The 19,274-nt window shown below is 35.8% G+C and overlaps 1 protein-coding gene across 2 annotated transcripts in view; it reads left to right on the top strand.

The window, feature by feature from the left end:
• Positions 1–19,274, top strand: part of TWSG1 (twisted gastrulation BMP signaling modulator 1) — a 66,907-nt gene that overhangs the window by 29,876 nt on the left and 17,757 nt on the right. For both annotated transcript variants that reach the window (XM_059409191.1, XM_059409190.1), the window contains exon 3: positions 5,444–5,543. In XM_059409191.1, coding sequence (XP_059265174.1) covers positions 5,444–5,543 — 100 coding nt within the window. The remainder of the gene's footprint in view (positions 1–5,443; positions 5,544–19,274) is intronic.

The following is a 19,274-nucleotide window of genomic DNA, read 5'->3' as shown; positions in this document are numbered from 1 at the left end:
TCTTGATTGAATAATTATGTAAAATCTCTGTCTTCGGGCATTCAGAGATTTGAAATTCTCTGAGATATTCAAGATTTTTCTAATATAAATGTAATAATGTTTTAAATTATTAGATTCTCCCTAAAAATTTTCATCCTGCCAGATTTTCATTTCATAGAAGCTTTTAAAGCAGCTTGCCAAATTCTGAATATTCATGCTGGTCCATATTAGGAAAACCCAGATATAAAAATTTCTGTTTCTCCTTTAGTATAACGTTTTTATTTTTTCCATCATAAGTTTATTGAACAATGTGATTACTTTACAAACACCTAGCATAGTACCTCACTCAGAGAACAGATGTCTTATTCCCTGTTACTCTGACTAGCATGCAAGAGCAGTGCTGGTGGAACAGCTTTGAGTCAGAAGACCTGATGTCAGAGCCCTGGTTGCAGGAACTCAGACAAATCACTAACCTACTACTTCTCAGCCTTCTCAACTGTCTCAGGAGCAACATCAACACTTTCTCTGAGACTTGAGAAGCAGATGATGTGGTCATTAACTGGCTGAAGCAACGAAAGAATTAAGTATTAAATTCCAACTCACTGGTTTTGCAACTCTTAGCCAGTGATACTTATTTTACCTTTACAAACAATGATTAAACTTGGGCAGTAGCACTTCTAATTGTATTCAGGTAGAGAGTGAAAGATATAATAATGCCTTTGACTGAACGACTTAGAGGATTGTTTAGGTTTAATTATGGGTTCATCTCTCTAAGAAAGTAATAACTGTAATTATTGAAATGCTAAATTAATAAGAAATAAGCTTTATATTTCTCATTCCAGTGTTTGAAAAACAAGAATATCTAACCAAAACTGGGGTCAGATCTCAGCCCCTTACTGAATGATGTACAAATTTTATAATCCTATTTGAAAAATGAGGCTAATAACTGCCTTGAAAGGGTCTTTATGAGAGTCAAGATAATGCATGTAAAATGCTTAGCACAGTGCTTTTTAGTGTTATATAAAACCTACTTAGGAACTTTAGGGGAGGTAATAGCAGTAAACAAGTGGAAGTATTGAATCAGTCTTTATTTTAGACTTCTGTGAACTTTGAGTTAGGCTGTGATCACATGTTCCATCCAACTTAGCAGTACTCAAGTTTGGTCATGTGAGGTTAGGAAAATATATAAATAGCCAGTCCAAACAGAAAAATTCCACATCTCAAGTCAACCATATTTTCTACTTAGGTAGAGAAAAATAACGATCAAGTTTTTGACAAAGAATAAGAAAGTGGGACACTCAGGAATTGGGGAGCCCATCGACGTTCATCTGTGTCTGCATCTTTCTGTACCCTGGAAGCATTTTCTGCAGCAACACCTCGACCTGGTCATCCAAAGTATCAGGGTCTGACAAGCCGAGGCCAGGCCCCGCTGCAGCTTCCCTAGTGCTGTTCCACCAGCCTCCCCAGCTGCCGCTGCCCCGTGGTGCTAGAGGTGCTGCAGGGGGTAGAGCAGCGCCAGCGCACCCCTGTGGCGGCTGTTTAAAGAACACAATTTTAAATTAAAAAAAAATTGAACAAGATGTGGAAAGGATCAGGATTCAAGGTCTATTTCTGAATTTTGGTACATAGAATACACTATTACGCAGTTAATAAATTATGTTGACAGATTCTTACAATAGGGAAATGCTTATCTTTTTAGATCAGGAAAGTATACAGTCAAGATTTTGTTAGAAATGTGTAGGAATTTACCAAAGGGCGTGGATTTGGGGGTGTTTTTCCTTCTACTCTAGCATATGTTTTTTAGTATTTCATAATTTTAAAAATACTTAATTTTTTTTTTTTTAAAGTATGCCTGTTACCTCGACTGTAACCTCTTTAGGAAAGCCTTTCTGGTTACTGAAGATTCATTTATGTCTTTGTAACTAAAACTGTTAAAGGTTTCTCTTCAAGTGAAGAAGACTGCTTTATTTATTTTTTTAAGATTTATGTATTTATTAGAGAAAGAGGTGGTATGTGCATGGAAGCTGGAGGGAGGGCAGAAAGAGAGAGAGAGAGGGAGAAGTAGACCCCCTGCTGAGAGCAGAGCCTGATGCGGGACTCCATCTTACCACCCTAAGATCATGATCTGAGCCAGAAGCAGGAGTTGGAGGCTTAAATGAGTGAGCCACAGGCAGTCCTCTGCTTAATTTAAATGAGGTAGTTCTTAATGTTTTTTTGTGATTCTTGATACATTACAGAGTTACATACTGAGTTGGGTTTTTTCTTCTTTTGTATTTCCAATCCTTAGGTTCAAAGGACGTTAGAAGTACTTTTTATGTTTAGAAACATTCATCCTAACCATTGTTTTCTTGCTGTCAAGAAAATTATAGTGTATATTTCCAAAGATGTTTACCACCAAACATTCAATAATGTGATTTGGGGAGACATGTAAAGTGAGCAGAAAAGAATGAATTACTTGGTGAGCCACACAGGGTTATTATTCATCATTATTTACACATGAAAATTCACTGCTTTCTATTTTTTTCTTAACAATAGTCATAAAGCAGACGCTTCCCATGTATTTTGCCCTCTTGATCTGCAGTGAGGTTTTTGAGATCCTAAACTCCATATATTAAATTTGCCTGGAATTTTTCCCTGGAAAATGAGAAGTTATGTGTCTGAAAATTGAAAAGGCACAAATCCCGACTAAAAAGTTGATTTGAGGATCTCATTTTCCTTATTTTTCCATCTCCTGGAAAGAATGCTCATATTACCTATGAAGAATAGAGATTTGATGTATTTTTAGGCTTATTTACTCTGTAAATGTCTTAATTTATGTGATTAAGTTTATTTTATTAGGACAAAGATTTTTCAGTCTTTTCTGTGGGAAGATGGAAGGAAAGAAAAATATTAGTTGGCATATTGTTACTTTGGCATTCAACCAGTTTTCATAGTAATTTTTACCAAGAAAGTCTTTGCCTGGATTTTTGTTATTTTAATAGTGTAGTAATAAAGCTCATCTTCAAGTTATTTCCCTCATATCTTGGTTTCCTGTAGCTTCTCCTTTATGTCCTATCAGTAAATTATAAATCATTAAGCATATTACTAGGGTACATTATTCCATCGTACTGACATGTAAAAGTACAGGTGTCTATTAAGAGGGTGTGAAATAGATTTAATCTTGAGGGCTACATAATCCAGGCAAGTTGAAGCAACTGTTAAGTAGTCTTAGTTTTAACCTTCCATTAGTTCTCAGTAATCCTAAAATATCACCACCCTTTCATTCCGATTTAAAACACCTTGCAGATCCCTGATAGTAAAAAGACATAATGAATGCTTTAATGACTCAGACTAGAAGCCATTACATTGACATTCATTTTCTTTTTTTTTTAAAGATTTTATTTATTTATTTGCCAGAGAGAGAGGGAGAGAGCGCAAGCGAGCACAGGCAGACAGAGAGGCAGGCAGAGGCAGAGGGAGAAGCAGGCTCCCTGCTGAGCAAGGAGCGTGATGTGGGACTCAATCCCAGGACCCTGGGATCATGACCTGAGCTGAAGGCAGCCGCTTAACCAACTGAGCCACCCAGGCGTCCCGACATTCATTTTCAAATTATTTAATATGATATACAGTCATTCACTTAATAAGCTATTATTTGGAAGCTTCCATAGAGAGAAAAAGGAGAAATATATTCTTTGAATAAGTTTGTTACTTTCTAATTTGCTTCTCCTGAGCTAAGTAGATCATGTAAATACAAGCAACTAAGAGAGTAAAAGGTTATTTTCTATGTATAATGTAAATTAAAATTTAAAAGAAGCTTTATTTCTTGTGACTAAGTGGCAGCCTTAAAACTAAAAAACAGTAAGTATCAATATCCTTAACTCTGATGGTATTTTAAAAAAACATACTAAAAAATGTTCTCTCATTCCAAAGATAGGACAGATTTTTATGGGGAAACAAGTCACAAAGTATATCTTTGGCAACTCTGATTTTCTAGGTTTCCAAGTAAATTTGAGCTTGTCTGAATTAAGCATCACCAGTTTTATGATGAAGCATCTGTACTTCTCAGTAGGTCCCTGCCCCTTTAGTCCCTCTCTTTCTAAGAGACCTAGCAAAGTTACCTAAGTTCTACAGTACATGAATTCAGCCTGACTAGACAGAGTTCCAAAGTACTAAAATATTTCTGCTTGCATATATCATTAGGATACAGGTATACGCTGACATGAAACTCATGAGTTAGTTAGAAAATAGCACAACTGTTGATTCTCAAAAATGATGTGAAATAGCTAAGGGACTTTTGGAGAAGAAGAAACAAGGAATTAAGTATCAGTGATGCAAAAAATCATGTCATACTAGAGTGATGGAATGACTCCAGTAGTCTAGAAATGTAGTAAGATAAACTTAATAGTGATAAATATTATGTACTGTGTTTAAGTTTTTAAAAATGTGTATGTTATCTCATAACCCAAGGACAGCTGAGTAAGTGATGGTGTCTACAGAATTTCTCCTTAAGTTGGCTTTGTTGAGGAATAGCTGTCTGGTGGAAGGAACTAAAGGAATTACCCTGAAGCCTCATTTAGGAAGCAAAGTTTAGTGGCTTAAAACAATAACCTTTTTTTTTTTTAGCTCTTATTTCTGTAGGTTGGCAGTCTGGGCCTCAATTGACTATGGTTTTTCTAGGCTCATTCTGTGTCTCTTATCAGCTGCTGGTTGGTTGGAGGCTAGATGAGATAGGTTGGCTCAAGTGGGCCAACTTGCCCATGTGGCCTTCTCTCAGGCTTACACATGGCAGCTGGGAGTTCTGAGTGGAAGAGGAGGGAGAGCACTCAATGCTGTGGAGACCCAGACTCAGAATTGACATGACGTCACTTCCCCCAAATTCTGCTGATTAAAGCCAGCCTGAAAATAGGCACTGTCCCTTGATCAGAAGAGCTGCAAAGTTACATTGCAAAGAGGATGGGTGGACACAGAGAGGCTATAATTGCTCTCTTCTTTTAAATCGTCTACCACACCAAGCACATTGCTTTAATATGTTGTAGGTCAATAAAAATAGCAGTTTTGGCAAGATGCATTTATTCATATTCCTCATATTGAGAAACCACAGCTCCCACTACAAGCTGGCTCTTCATTTAATTTGGACAATGAATTTAATAGCTGAAAAGCAGGTTTTGTGCTTGTTCTGAACTATTTTTCAAGGTAGTTTAGGAGGTAAAGTTACAGGTTATAAAGTTAAATGTTTTCTCTGTTTCAAAATTAGGTAAAAGCATCCAAAATAGATAACTGAGTACATCCAAAAGAAAATATAAATCTGTTTGATGTCGTAGATATTTATGTTCCTACAAACAGTTAATGATCTTTAAAAAAAAAAAAAACCTATGTGAAGAATAGATTACTATAAATGCAAATATGGGAATTTTGCTGTAAAAAACTAACAATTTTAAACATAGATGTTTGAAATTTTAAGTTTGAACATCTGTCTTATTTCCAGGAGCTCTGCCAGTGCCGACCTGGAGAAGGAAATTGTTCCTGCTGCAAAGAGTGTATGTTGTGTCTTGGGACCCTTTGGGATGAGTGCTGTGATTGTGTTGGTAAGTTGACATGCAGGAAAGTTCATGTTTATCACAGAATCTTTGACTTTAAGGGACTTTAAAGAATGTAAGTATATTTTATGTGTATAGATTAGTGTCAGTATAGATGTAGTAGGTATATAGAACATTATTGCATTTGCTTGGATTGAATGATATTTACATAGATGTGCAGTTTTATTTTTATTGAAAAGCTCTGGAAGGAAATTCAAAGAGCTTATTCTTGAGGAACAATGGAAATTTTTTACTTTTCATTTTTAACATTTCATACTGTTGAACTTTTAATAAGAAGCTTATGTTATAGTTCCAAATAGAGAAAAATACTTCATATATTAAAAAATAGATTATCTTCCTTTTATCTAAGATTTCACTATGAGTTGCCTTGGTAGCTCAATCATTTAAGCTCCCAGCTCTTGATTTTTCTTGGGTCTCGGTCGTTGGGTGGTGAGATTGAGCCCTTATTGGGCTCCATGCTGGGCTGGGGCCTGCTTGGGATTCTCTCCGTCCCTCTCCTTCTGCCCCTCCCTGCCACTGAAAAAAAAAAAAAAGAGACTTAACTAAGAGATGCTTGAGAAATTAAAAGCTTTTTTTTTTTTTTTTTTTTTTTTTTTGAGAAACTAAAAGTTATTTTTAAGTGCTTGCTGAGGAATAGTGTCCAAGATGTATTAAATAAAAAGTGGAGCACATCTGCGTGGCTCAGTTGGTTGGGCATTCAACTCTTGATTTCTGCTGGGGTCATGATCTCAGGGTGATGGGATCAAGGCCCCCTCTGGGCTCTGCTCTCAGTGGGGAGTCTGTTTGAGATTCTGTCTCCCTCTCCCTTTGCCCCTCCCTGCACTTGCACACTTTCTCTCTCTCTTAGTCTCTCTAAAATAAATAAATAAATCTTTAAAAAAAAAAAAACCAAGGTGTGCAAAAGTGCGTTCATGGAATCACTTGTGTTTTCGAAAGAAAATTTACATGTGTAGACTGCTGATGGGAGAAACACTCATCATCCTCTCTCCAACCAGTTAACCCTTTTTCATCCCCTTAAACCACAGTTCAAATGTCCCCTTATCTCCCAAACATCTTTTTTGACTGAGATAGGATCCTCTACATTATTCAGATTATCTGCTTCTGTTAGGTCATGTGCTACATGCTACTATACTTGTTTTTAACGTTTCTTTCAATAGACTATAAACTCCTTAGGGACAGAATGGTGTCATTTTGATCTTTTATAATTAACTACTATGTTTATCAAAGCGGGATATATGTATATACGTGAAGTTCATGCATGTTGTACTAAAACAAGCCCCTGGCATGCTTGTTCCCAACCCTTTGATCCTGTGTCACAGACAGCAACTTCTAGGTCTTTGGTATGGTCTTACTTCCCTAACTTTGAATAATATCCCTATACTGTTCTCTTGATTCTTTGATTTTAGGAACTATTCATTGACTTTTTTTATGGCAGATAATGACTTAGCTTTATCTCTTATCTTCCCAATATAGTTATCACTACTTCTAGTTAAATCAGTAATTACGTTAGCAATCCATTGAATAAATTAGTGTTGCATATTAGTTTGATATATGATGTATAAACACTAGTTTATTAAATGAATAATACTATTAGGACTTTTTATATTGGAGTATGCTTGCTGAAAGCTTTCTTAATCTTCTAGACTTTGTATTAGAGTTTAAAATTCAGGCTTTCGTTTTTAATTTATAAGAGCCCTTCTCTGCTTGTCCTTTTTGGGGAGCATACTGTTCTTTTTTTTTTTTTTTTTTTTTAATTTTATTTATTTATTTATTTATTTATTTATTTAACAGAGAGAAAGAGAGAGAGAGCACAAGCAGAGGAATCAGCAATCAGAGGGAGAAGGAGAAACAGGCTCCCCGCTGAGCAGGGAGCCCAGTGTGGGGCTCGATCCCATAACCCTGGGATCATGACCTGACCCAAAGGCAGACACTTAATGATTGAGCCATCCAGGTGCTCAAACAGCTTTTTTTTTTTTTTTAAGATTTATTTTTTTAAGTGACCTCCACTCCAACGGGGGGGCTTGAACTCACAACCTGGAGATTGAGAGTCACGTGCTCCACAAACTAACCCAACCCCATTGACCTCTTCTTCTAGGAAAAGACTTAAATAGTTCTGTTGAAAAAGAACCACTTATCTATGGTCATATCTCTACAATTCTAGAAGCAACTGGTGTGCTTCTAGGCTAGTTTCCATTTAAAAATATATATGTATATATATTATCTACCTCTGAGGATTTAATCACTAGTTTTAAACTTTGAGGGAATTCATAACGTAACTTTACCTCTCATTTAAAATTCAGTTAATCCTTCTGCTCTCTAGGATAAAATTTCCATGTTCCAGTTCTTTCTGGAGAGCAGTATTCTTTTTCTTGTAAACCATTCTCTTCCACACTAGGTTCTTGTAATGTCCTCTGTAAATCTGTGGCTGCTCCTCCCTTCTAAATTGAAACACTGCCCATACTTTTCACATACTTTTCATAGGTGGGGCACAGGTCTCTGAGAGGACCTAAATTAGCCTTCCCTTCCGGTCTCATTTGGTGGACTTTTAGCACATACTTGTCTAGCAGGCTCTCCTCCAGCAACCTTGCATAAGAGAATTCGTTTCTCTTTTCTGATTTTCTCTTAAGGCAGCTCATTTTTATACTTGCTGTTAAACATATTACTCAAATCCTGTAGTTTTTGGATCCTGGATCTCTAGCTACACCTTTTTTAATTTTATTTTAGTGTTTGCTTTGTTTTTACTTTTCTTGAAGTACACAAAGAGAGTACAAAGTACTCTTTGTACTCTCTTTGTGTACTTGAATGTAAACAAGTACATTTTTCTTGAATGTACACAAAGAGAATACAATGAACTTGTACACTTTTTTTGAATGTAGGCAAAGAGAGTACAATGAACTTCTGGGTACCTACTCCCCAGCTTCAGTAGCCATACCTCTTTCATCCATTCAATCATCTGTCTGTGAATCTGCACAACCCCTCTGCCACTTTCTTTTGTTGGGGTATTATAAAGTAATTTCAGTACATCTCCAAAGTCCTTTAGTTACACATCTTAAAAAAGAGAGAAAGTAAATTTTCTTACACATACAATGTTATGACCACACCTAAAATACGTAGCAGTACTTCCTTAACATTTAATATCTAGTCCATAGTCAGATTGCCCTAATCAACTAAATGTTGTTTATAGCTGTTTTAATCAAATCAAGGTCTCACAGTCCACTTACTGTATTTAGACTGTTAGGTTTCTTATGTTTCTTTTATTCTAAAACAACTCTTCCTTCCCTCACCACCTTTAAGGTTCTGTAGACTTGTTGAAGAAACTAGTGAATTGGATGGAAAATATATCGCTTTCTGGATCTGGCTGATTGCTTCCCATATTTAACTTGTTACTTTGTCCTATTTCCTATGCATTGGAGATTAGATCTTAAAACTGATCAGATTCAGATTCAGTTTTTGGGAGAGGTACATAAATTACACACTTACAATGTCTGGTTGTCCTCCTTTTAGTGGTGTTAAGTTGATTGCTGGGTTCAAATGGTGAAAGTCTGATCCTTTTGTACTAAGTTTTCCACCAGTCTTTCACCTGGTAGTTTCACCCTTCATTGATGACCTTTGCCATTATCAATTTCATTAAATAACGATCTACTATTATCTTTCCTTCTGCATTTATTAGCTAGAATTATTCTGTATAGAAGAACTTTCTTACACCTACTAGAGCCCTTTGGCTACCCTGAAATAAGGGATATGTAAACAAAAAGTAAGATAAGTAATTCTCTTTGTTGAGTTTCAGAGTATTGACTTCATGCCCTAGCAAATTCCAGTAGTGTTCAATACATTTTTGCTTTGCTTTTTGGTAGGTTGGGTGTGGATGAGGGTGATGGTATTTTAAGTAACATTGTAAACTCATGGTTTTTTACATACATTTAGTGTTTTAATCAGTTGCTGCCATTATTCTTTTTGCTCAAATTGTTTCATCTTTGGTCAGTAGGAGCTTCCTCAACTTGGTGCTTGAGTCCTTTTGACATGCTTTTTGACATCTTTTTGACATGTTCTTTCTTAGCTTTAGAGACTGTTCAAAGCTCATCTTATATATCTTACATATGTAATTAGCCATTTCCCCAGGAGACTTTGAGTCCCAACAGAAGAAAATGGTGGGCAGAGACCACAGTCGTGCCATTAGGACTACTTGTTGCTGCTACCAGCTTTCTTATAACCCTTTTTAGTGGGCAGAGCTAATAAATAGTTATAAGGGAAAATCTTTTTGAGTTTGTAGTAATATTGCCAATTCAAATTTAAGATGACAGGTCTTTATTCCTTTTGATTTTACATCTGTAGCTCTTTCATACTGAAATTTTTGTTTTCTAATAACATTAATATTACTTATATGCTTTATTTATAATACATTAGTGAGATTATTAAGTGGCAGTTAAGATTGTTCTTTGTCCTTGAACACGTATTGAAGATATAAAGCCCAAATACTGTCTTCCGAAATCAGCTGGAGTATTTTCTGCAAGTGGTTATGTGACCGACTTGATTTAAAATTGGGTTTATTTATGTTAGTTTTCAATTTTTAGGGATTGTTTATTTCCCTTGTGATTTGTGTGTTGATTATGTAAAATATTTACATAATTAGAAAGACAAATGTATGTAACAGTGGTAAAGCAGTCATCTCTGTCACTTCCACTTTGTTCCTTCTATACATAATGTGACCATATAACTTATTGTCCAAACTAAGACATTTTTGAGAGTTAAACCAGGACATGACCTGAATTGGCTAAACCTGAAATGACCTGAATTGGCTCAAGGAAATGGGTAAATGGTTTCATCCTACCTGTACTCATTGTTTAAAACTTTTGTAGGCATTTATATTTTTTAAAAAACAAACAGACAAACATTAATTTATTACAGAAAACATTGTGCTTCATGCTTTTTCTTTCTTGTTTTTGTATTTTAATTTAAATAAATGCCCTGGAACTTCTTCCATATTAATTTGTGGGGGGGTGCCTACATAGAAGCCCATTGTTGGCTGAAACACCTTATGTATTAATTTGTTGATAGATGGACATTTGGGTTGTTTCCAATCTTTTGTCATTACAAATAAAATTATAATGAATAATCTTGAAGAGTCAATTCCATGTGATATTGCTAGATATTATCCCATTCTCCTCCAAAAGAGTCAGAATATTTGCATTCTCACCAAGGCCCTGTTTCCCCCACACTTCCAAAAAATTATGTTGCCAAACTTTTGTTGCTGTTATTTGCCAAAGTTTTGGATTTTTGTTAATTTGATAGGGAAATGGTGTAGTTTTAAATTTTCATTTCTTTTATTACTAGTGAGGTTGAGCATCTGTTCATATGTTTTTGGACTATTTATACTTACTTTTTTTGTGAATTATTCATATCTTTGCCCATTTTTCTACTGGATTATTGGTATTTTTATTTATTATTTAGAAGTTTAAAAATATGTTAGGTATAAAAGGCCAACATTTATGTTATAAATTATAATTTTGTTTCCCAGTTGCTCATTTGTATTTTAACCTTTTTTGGTTTTGTTTTTAAGATTTTGTTTATTTATGGGCGCCTGGGTGGCTCAGTGGTTAAGCCGCTGCCTTCAGCTCAGGTCATGATCTCAGGGTCCTGGGATCGAGTCCTGCATCGGGCTCTCTGCTCAGCAGGGAGCCTGCTTCCTCCTCTCTCTCTCTCTCTCTCTCTCTCTCTCTCTGCCTGCCTCTCTGCCTACTTGTGATTTCTCTCTGTCAAATAAATAAATAAAATCTTAAAAAAAAAAAAGATTTTGTTTATTTATTTGAGAAGGGCAGAGAGAGAGAGCACGAGCAGGAGAAGGAAGAAGCAGACTCTCCTCTGAGCAGGGAAACCGACGCAGGGCTTGATCCCAAGACCCCAAAACTATGACCTGAGCCAAAGACAGATGCAAAGACAGATGGACTGAGCCACCCAGGCGCCCTTTCTTTGCTGTTTTTTATCCTGAAAAGTTTTTTTTTTTATTTTGTGTCAACTTTATCAGTGTTTCCTTTCATTATTTCTAGATTTTGAGTCATAGGTTTTCCCCCTACTCCCAGATAGTACTTGCATGGTTTTGTTTATTTATCTGCATATAACCCTCTAATAAATTTGGAATTCATCCTGATTTATATATGAACTATGGATCCAGTTGTCTCTTTTTGACACAATTACCACTATTCATTTAAATAGTACTTATAAAGTCATAAAGCTATTTATTTAAGTCTTTCTTCCACTGATTTGAGATGCCACCAGTATCATATGTACTTTGCTTTCATTTCTGGGTTTTCTATGTTATGCCAATAGTCTCCATGTCCGTTCATGCATCAGAATCACACTTACTTATTTAAAAAAGCCTTATAAATGTTTTACTATCTAGAAAGACTAGACAACCATCCATTGCTTTTCTGGCCATAGTATATTAATTTCAAGCGTGCATACATACATACTAGAGTTAATAAGAGGATTCTTTTCTTCCCTTTAGGTTTGCACATGTTCTTTATAAAAGACTTTCCAACCAGGCTTAACTTTTGAAAACTATTTCTCCAAAAAGCTATTAAAAATTAGGCTGCTCTTATTCCCTTGAGATTTTCTGCCATAAAGTACAGAAACAGACCATTGATAATATTAAGTTTTTGTATAAATAAAATGCTCTGTTTTGTATTTTGGGCATTAGCTTGCACTTTTAGAATCATGTGCAATGAAAACAAGTGAGCCTAACAACTGAAAAGGAGCCACTGGCCAGAATAGCAACTTGGCCCACCTAAACAAAATCTAACCTAAACTAAAATGGCTTCTTGCTTTGACCTCTCTTCTTATTTACTTGTCTGCTTTATAGTTCCTGACCCTTAATTCCTGTTTTATGGCTCTTTTTCTGACTTTATCCACTTAGATTAGTTTTTGCTTATTGTATAATTTCACATAAATGGAATCATACAGTATCACATAGTGGTTTAAAATGCATTTTAGAAAATTATGGAATGATGTATAATAAAACAGACTCTACAATTAACCATAAAAATAAAATTGTCAGTGTTTTTAATGAGCAAAAAATGGGTTTATTTAAGAATAGCAGAAAATTGCAGTTTGGGATATGAAAGCTACAGCAAAACCATAGGCAAGTCCAGAAAACAAAGGAGAGGAACACTCTTTTATAGAGGACAGGGAAGAGTTAGGAGTACTCTTGTAAATAAAAAGTATGCTGGAGTAAACTAAGAGTTGGAAGTGTAATGGCTTCTCATTGGCTTAATTCGGACAGTCTCTCATTGTCTGGGCTGTTACCAGGGGAGAAGAAAACTTCCTCTCTCCTGCTGGGGCAGCAAAGTATAGTCTTCTTCCTTTTGGGAGTTCAGTGGTGTACTGTTTGGATAATGTTGATTTGGAGATACTAGATTCTTTCTGAGACTGAGGTCATGTCTAGTACTTAATGAAAATATTATAGATTCTAAATCTAGGCTAGGAAGCCTGGTAAAAAACTGCGTAGCAAGAATAACTTGAACCATTTTGCCACACCATTTCAGAGATTCCAGATCTCACCCAGGTGAGAGAAAAACCTATGAAAAGGGCAAAAGAAGGTGGGGGTGTCAGGTAAGAGGCAGTGCCTGCAAAACCCAGGAAAACAAGATGAGACAGTTATGCACTTGACACTTGGAACACAAAGTCAAATGTTGAGCCTTAAGACAAAAACTCTGCCATCCTCTTGATGGCATGTTTCTTCTGTATTCCTGGTTCTTTATCTGCTTTATGAATTCCTTGAACTCTGACTTTCAACTCATGGCTATGGTTCTAATACCAACTTGACTGGGGTGCAGCCCTTTCCTTTTAGGACATCCAGGCTTTTTATGATTTTACCTTTTATAGCTCAGATCATATCTAGGTGTATCCATTGGCTACCGCACAGAATGGATTTCTGTCTTGCTTCACACCAACACTTGTTACTCTCTAATATTAGAGAACAAATATGTGCTAAGAGTTCATCCAAATCCTAGTGTGGTAAATATTTGTTTTCTTAGTTATTTTTAGACATAATCAAATTACATTCCTAGTTCAGGAAAATATGAATAAAATTAGAGTACAGTGGAAAACACCTTTGTTGAAATAAATGACTTTGGGACTCTAACCAAACATAACATAATTTTTTTTTTTAAGATTTTATTTATTTATTTGACAGAGAGAAATCACAAGTAGACGGAGAGGCAGGCAGAGAGAGAGAGGAAGGGAAGCAGGCTCCCTGCTGAGCAGAGAGCCCGATGTGGGACTCGATCCCAGGACCCTGAGATCATGACCCTCAGCGGCTTAACCCACTGAGCCACCCAGGCGCCCACATAACATAATTTTTAAAAATTTTTTATTTATTTACATTTATTGAGGTGTAGTTGGTAGAGTATTACATTAGTTTCAGGTAGAAGTATAGTGAATTGACAACATGATGCTATGCTCACCTGTCACTATAAATGCTATTTCAGTACCATTGACTAGATTCCCTATGCTGTACCTTTCATCCTTGTGACTTATTCACTTCGTTAAATGGAATTCTGTACCTCCCATTCCCCTTCAGTCATTTGGCCCATATCCACCTCCCCCCTTCGCCTCTGGTAACCACCAGTTTGTCCTCTGTATTTATGAGTCTGTTGTTGCTTTTTTGTTTCTGTGCTTGTTTTTCAGATTCCACATAGAAGTGAAATCTTATGGTGTTTGTTTTTCTCTGACTTCTTTTACTTAACGTAATAACCTCTAGGTCGGTCCTTGTTGTTGCAAATTCTTTTTTATGACTGAGTATAATATTCCGTTAGATACATGTGTGTAAGACTACTCTTCTTCCTCCATTCATCTATCAATAGATACTTGGTTGCTTCTACATCTCGGCTATTACAAATAATGCTGTAATGAACAGGGTTGTCTATATCTTTTTTAATTAGTGTTTTTGTTTTCTTTGGCCCAGTAAATAGAATAATTGGATCATATGGTATTTATAGTTGTATTTTTTTAGTAACCTCCATATTGTTTCCCACAGTGGCCACATCAGTTTACATTCCCAGCAACAGTGCATGAGAGTTCCCTTTTTTCCACATCCTTTCTAACACTTGTTATTTGTCTTTTTGTTACTAGCCATTCTAACTGATATAAAGTGATAGCTCATTGTGGTTTTGATTTGCATTTCCCTCACGACTGGTGATGTTGAGCATCTTTTCATGTGTCTATTGGCCATCTGGATGTCTTCTTTGGAAAAAAGTCTCTTCAAGTCCCTTGCCCATTTTTAATTGGATTATTATTATTTGGTGTTGAGTTGTACAGTTCTTTATATATTTTAGATATTCACCCCTTATCAGACATTTTATTTGCAAATATCTTCTCCTCTATGCTAGGTTGACTTTTTTGTTTTGTTGGTGGTTTCCTTTGTTTTGAAAAATCTTTTTATTTTGGTGTAGTCCTACCAGTTTGTTTTTAGTTTTGTATCCCTTGCCTCAGGAGACATATCTAGAAAAATGTTGCTAAGGGCGTTGTCCAAAAGGTTATTGCCTGTTTTTTCTTCTAGGACCTTTCTGGTTTCAGGTCTCACATTTAGGTCTTTCATCCATTTTGAGTTTATTTTTGTGTATGGTGTAAGAAAGCTATCCAGTTTCATTCTTTTGCATGTAGCTGCCCCATTTTCCCAGCACTATTTATTGAAGAAACTGTCTTTTTCCCATTTATATTCTTTCGTGGGGGCTTGGAGGGACAGAGGCAGAGAGTGAATCTTAAGCAGGTTTCATGCCCAATGCAGAGCCCCACGCAGGGCTCGATCTCATAACCCTGAAATTATGACATAAGACCATGCTTAAACCGACTGAGCCACCCAGGCGCCCCTCCATTTATATTCTTGCCATCTCTGTTTGTAGATTAGCTGACGATATAAGTGTGACTTTATTTCTGGGCTCTCTGTTTTGTTCCATTCATCTATGTGTCTGTTTTTGTGCCAGTATCATATTGTTTTGGTTACTGTAGCTTTGTAGTATTACTTGAAATCTGGGATTATGATACCTTCAGCTTTGTTCTTCTTTCTCAAGATTGTTTGCACTCTTGAAGGTCTTTTGTAGTTCCATGCAAATTTTAAGATTATTTGTTCTAGTTTTATGAAAAACACTATTATTATTTTGATAGGGATTGTGCTGAATATGTTTTTGCTTTGGGTAATATGAACATTTTAACAATATTAATTCTTCCGTGGTTTGTCTTTCCATTTGTGTTTGTCATTTTCAATTTCTTTCATCAGTGTTTTATAGTTTTCAGGGTATAGGTCTTTAACCCCTTTGGTTAAGTTAATTCCTTAGTATTTTATTCTTTTTGGTACAATTATAAATGGAATTGTTTTCTTAGTTTCTCTTTCTGCTATATCATTATTAGTGTATAGAAATGCAACAGATTTCTATATATTAATTTTGTATCCTGTAGTAAATATTTATTTTTAAATCCTTATTGACAAATACGATTTTCCATCTTTTCCTTTTAAAATACTGATAGTATTTAAGAAAACTAGGCATATTATTTAGATAAATTATGGTCTCCACCAAATCCAATTTTTGCATTGATTTAATACATATGCCAGAATCGATATGTCAAGAGATATAAGCTTTTTTTAATTTGGTTTTATTTTGCTAAAATTGTTTGATTGGCTCAAATGTTTATAATTGTTACCCAGCAAGTACTTAAGGACACCCAACTCTAGAGTCATATATGCCTAATTTTCTTCAAGGATAGTCATTAAATATCTTTTACTTTCAGCCCACCGTAATCTATTACATATATCAAATATGAGTCATAGCATAATATTCAGAAATAGTTTCTTTCATTCTCTCTCTTTTTTTTTTTTTTTTGGATTTTATTTAATATTTGAGAGACAGACAGACATAGCACAAGCAGGGGGAGAGGCAGAGGGTGAGACATAAGCAGACTCCCTGCTGAGCTCTGAGCCTGGAGTGGGACTTAATTCTAGGAGCTGGCAATCATGACCTGAGTGAAAGGCATACACTTAATCATCTGAGCCACCCAGGCATCCCATTCAGGAGCAATTTCAATTACCAAAACAATTTGCAATTCCCAAAACTGTTATGTTGTTGTTGTTGTTTTTCCACAAAAAGCTCTGTTAGGCAATTGTTTTTTAATTAAGGTGATTTTTTTTTCCAAAAAGGAATACTCCTCACTTAACTCGGGTATATCTTTGAGAAACCGAATAGCTATACCTTTATTCCAAATTAACCTTTTTTTAAAAAAATTCTCTTTTGTGATACCCATTGGATCTTATTCTTAGAAATGATAATTGACCCCACGTTTCTTAAAGTAAATTGCTTGTTATTTACAAGTCCCTTAGGTTGTCATAAAAATAGTTTTGGGGGGTACCTGGGTGGCTCAGGTTGTGATCCCAGGGTTCTGGGATAGAGCCCCCCACTAGGCTCCCTGCTCTATGGGGAGTCCGCTTCTCCCTCTCTGTCTGCAGCTCCCCCTGTTTGTGTGCATGTGCTCTCTCTCTCTTTCTCTGTCAAATAAGTAAATAAAACCTTTACAAAAAAAATAGTTTCGGGAATTGCATTATGAAGTTATTTTGCTTTTATATTTGTATGTGAGCCCCAGCCAAAACAAGGGTCCTGAATTGAAAGGATTTTTTTAAATTACTCTTGTACATTAGTTCCTCTTCTATATCCAAGAAAGAACTTTGAGTTTGTTTATTGTATATGTCCTATATATCTCCTGCCTTTTAAAAAGACATTTTAAAAGGGGATCTTGCCCCAGTACTATGAGCACACTTTGCACTCAGATCTTGTGATCTGATGTGATCTTTCTCACATCATTCTCTAATAAAAGGAGCCAGGCTTCTTAGAAGAACAGCTGGTTCTAACACTGAGGCAGGAAATATAGAAGATAAACCTGGAACATGTTAAAGTGCCAAAAGGTAAGGAAGTGCTAAAAACAACAACAGCAACAAACTCATATTGGTGTGTGTGTGTCAGCTTTACACAGAACCAACTGAAAGAGCTCCTGGTGGCAAAAGCTGGAAAAAACAACCAACAGAATAAAGTAGTAATGGATTATAACCAAGAGTATAAAATAGATATTCACGAATCTATATTGATATAAATAATTGATTAAATAAGTTAACTAGTAGAAGAAAAGAGACAGATCACGAAGACAGAATTCAAATAAACTGTGTAGATTTTCTGCCCTCAAGGAGGGGGGGCATAACTGCTGGTGCAGGTGTGGGCTACTCATAGTGACTTCCCTCTGGGAAGGTGGGAAGAGAGTGACTTTGCAGTGGAGAAATCTGACATACACTATTTCAGCCAGATGATTAAGGTCATTATAAGCAGTCATAAGTCTTGCTGGCAGTGTGTACCTTCGATCCGATTTGATGAAAATAGCACTTTATCTCTATGATCTTCCTCCCAGTAACCTATAACCTGAATCTTATTGTGAGAAAAACATCACACATATTCTAAAAGCAGTGCATCCTATGAAATACCTGACTAGTACTACTCAAAACTGTCAAAGCCATCAAAAATAGGAAAACTGAAAAACTGACACAGCCATGAAAAGCCTAAAGAGATATGATGGCTAAATTTAGTGTGGCATCCTAAATGGGATCTTGGAACAGGACAAGGATATTAGGTAAATACTATAGAAATCTGAGTTATGTATGTATATTATTTAATAATATGTATCAATATGAGTCCCTTAATTATAAGAAATGTACCATATTATATAAGATGTTAAGCCTCTGCCTTCGTCCTGGGATCAAGTCCCACGTCGGGCTCTCTGCTCAGCAGGGAGCCTGCTTCCTCCTCTCTCTGCCTGCCTCTCTGCCTGCTTGTGATCGGTCTCTGTCAAAGAAATAAATAAAATCTTAAAAAAAAAAAAGTCTTAAGAAATAAGCTGTAGAGAGAGGTACCTGACTGGCTAAGTTGCTTAAACATCTGACTCTTGATTTTAGCTCAGATCCTTATCTCAGGGTCTTGGGATGGAGCCCTGCTCCAGGAGAGCCTGCTTGAGCTTCTCTTCCTCTCCCTCTGCTCCTCTTCCCCTCCCGGCTCATAAGCTCTCTCTCTCTCTCTCAAACAAATAAATAAATAAATAAAATACTTTTTCTTTTTCTTTTTTTTTTTAAAGTAGGTTATAGGGGCGACTGGCAACTCAGTCAGTTAAGCATCTGCCTTTGGCTCAGGTTATAATCTCAGGGTCCTGGGATCAAGGCCTGTCTTGGGTTCCCTGCTCAGCAGGGAGCTTGCTTCTCTGTCTCCCTCTGCTGCTCCCCCTGCTGACGCTCTTTAGCATGCATTGTCTCCTCTTTGTCAAACAAATAAGATCTTTTTCAAAAATAGGTTATAGAGGGAAAAAAGGTTTAGAGGAAATAAACTTTTAAAATAAATAAATAAAAATAAATCAATTAATAATAATAAAATAATTAATAAATAAAATAGCATGGACAATATAATCCTATATAACAGAAATTTTATCCATGTATCTAATTGTCAAAATAAAGAGACTTATTTAAAAGAAACTTTCTTAGGATTTTTATGTTGGAAGTACACTTAATTTATAGATACATTTTTGGAGTGCTGATACAGTTTTAGTATTGAATTCTTCTACCCATAAGCATGGTGTTGCTTACTATTTAATGTCTATATGTCTTTAATATCTTTCAATAGCGATTTACCATTATCAAAACAAAAA

Source organism: Mustela nigripes, chromosome 8 (assembly GCF_022355385.1).
Source record: "Mustela nigripes isolate SB6536 chromosome 8, MUSNIG.SB6536, whole genome shotgun sequence".
In the NCBI taxonomy this organism is placed as follows: Eukaryota; Metazoa; Chordata; class Mammalia; order Carnivora; family Mustelidae; genus Mustela; species Mustela nigripes.
This window is presented reverse-complemented; position numbering and strand designations above follow the sequence as displayed.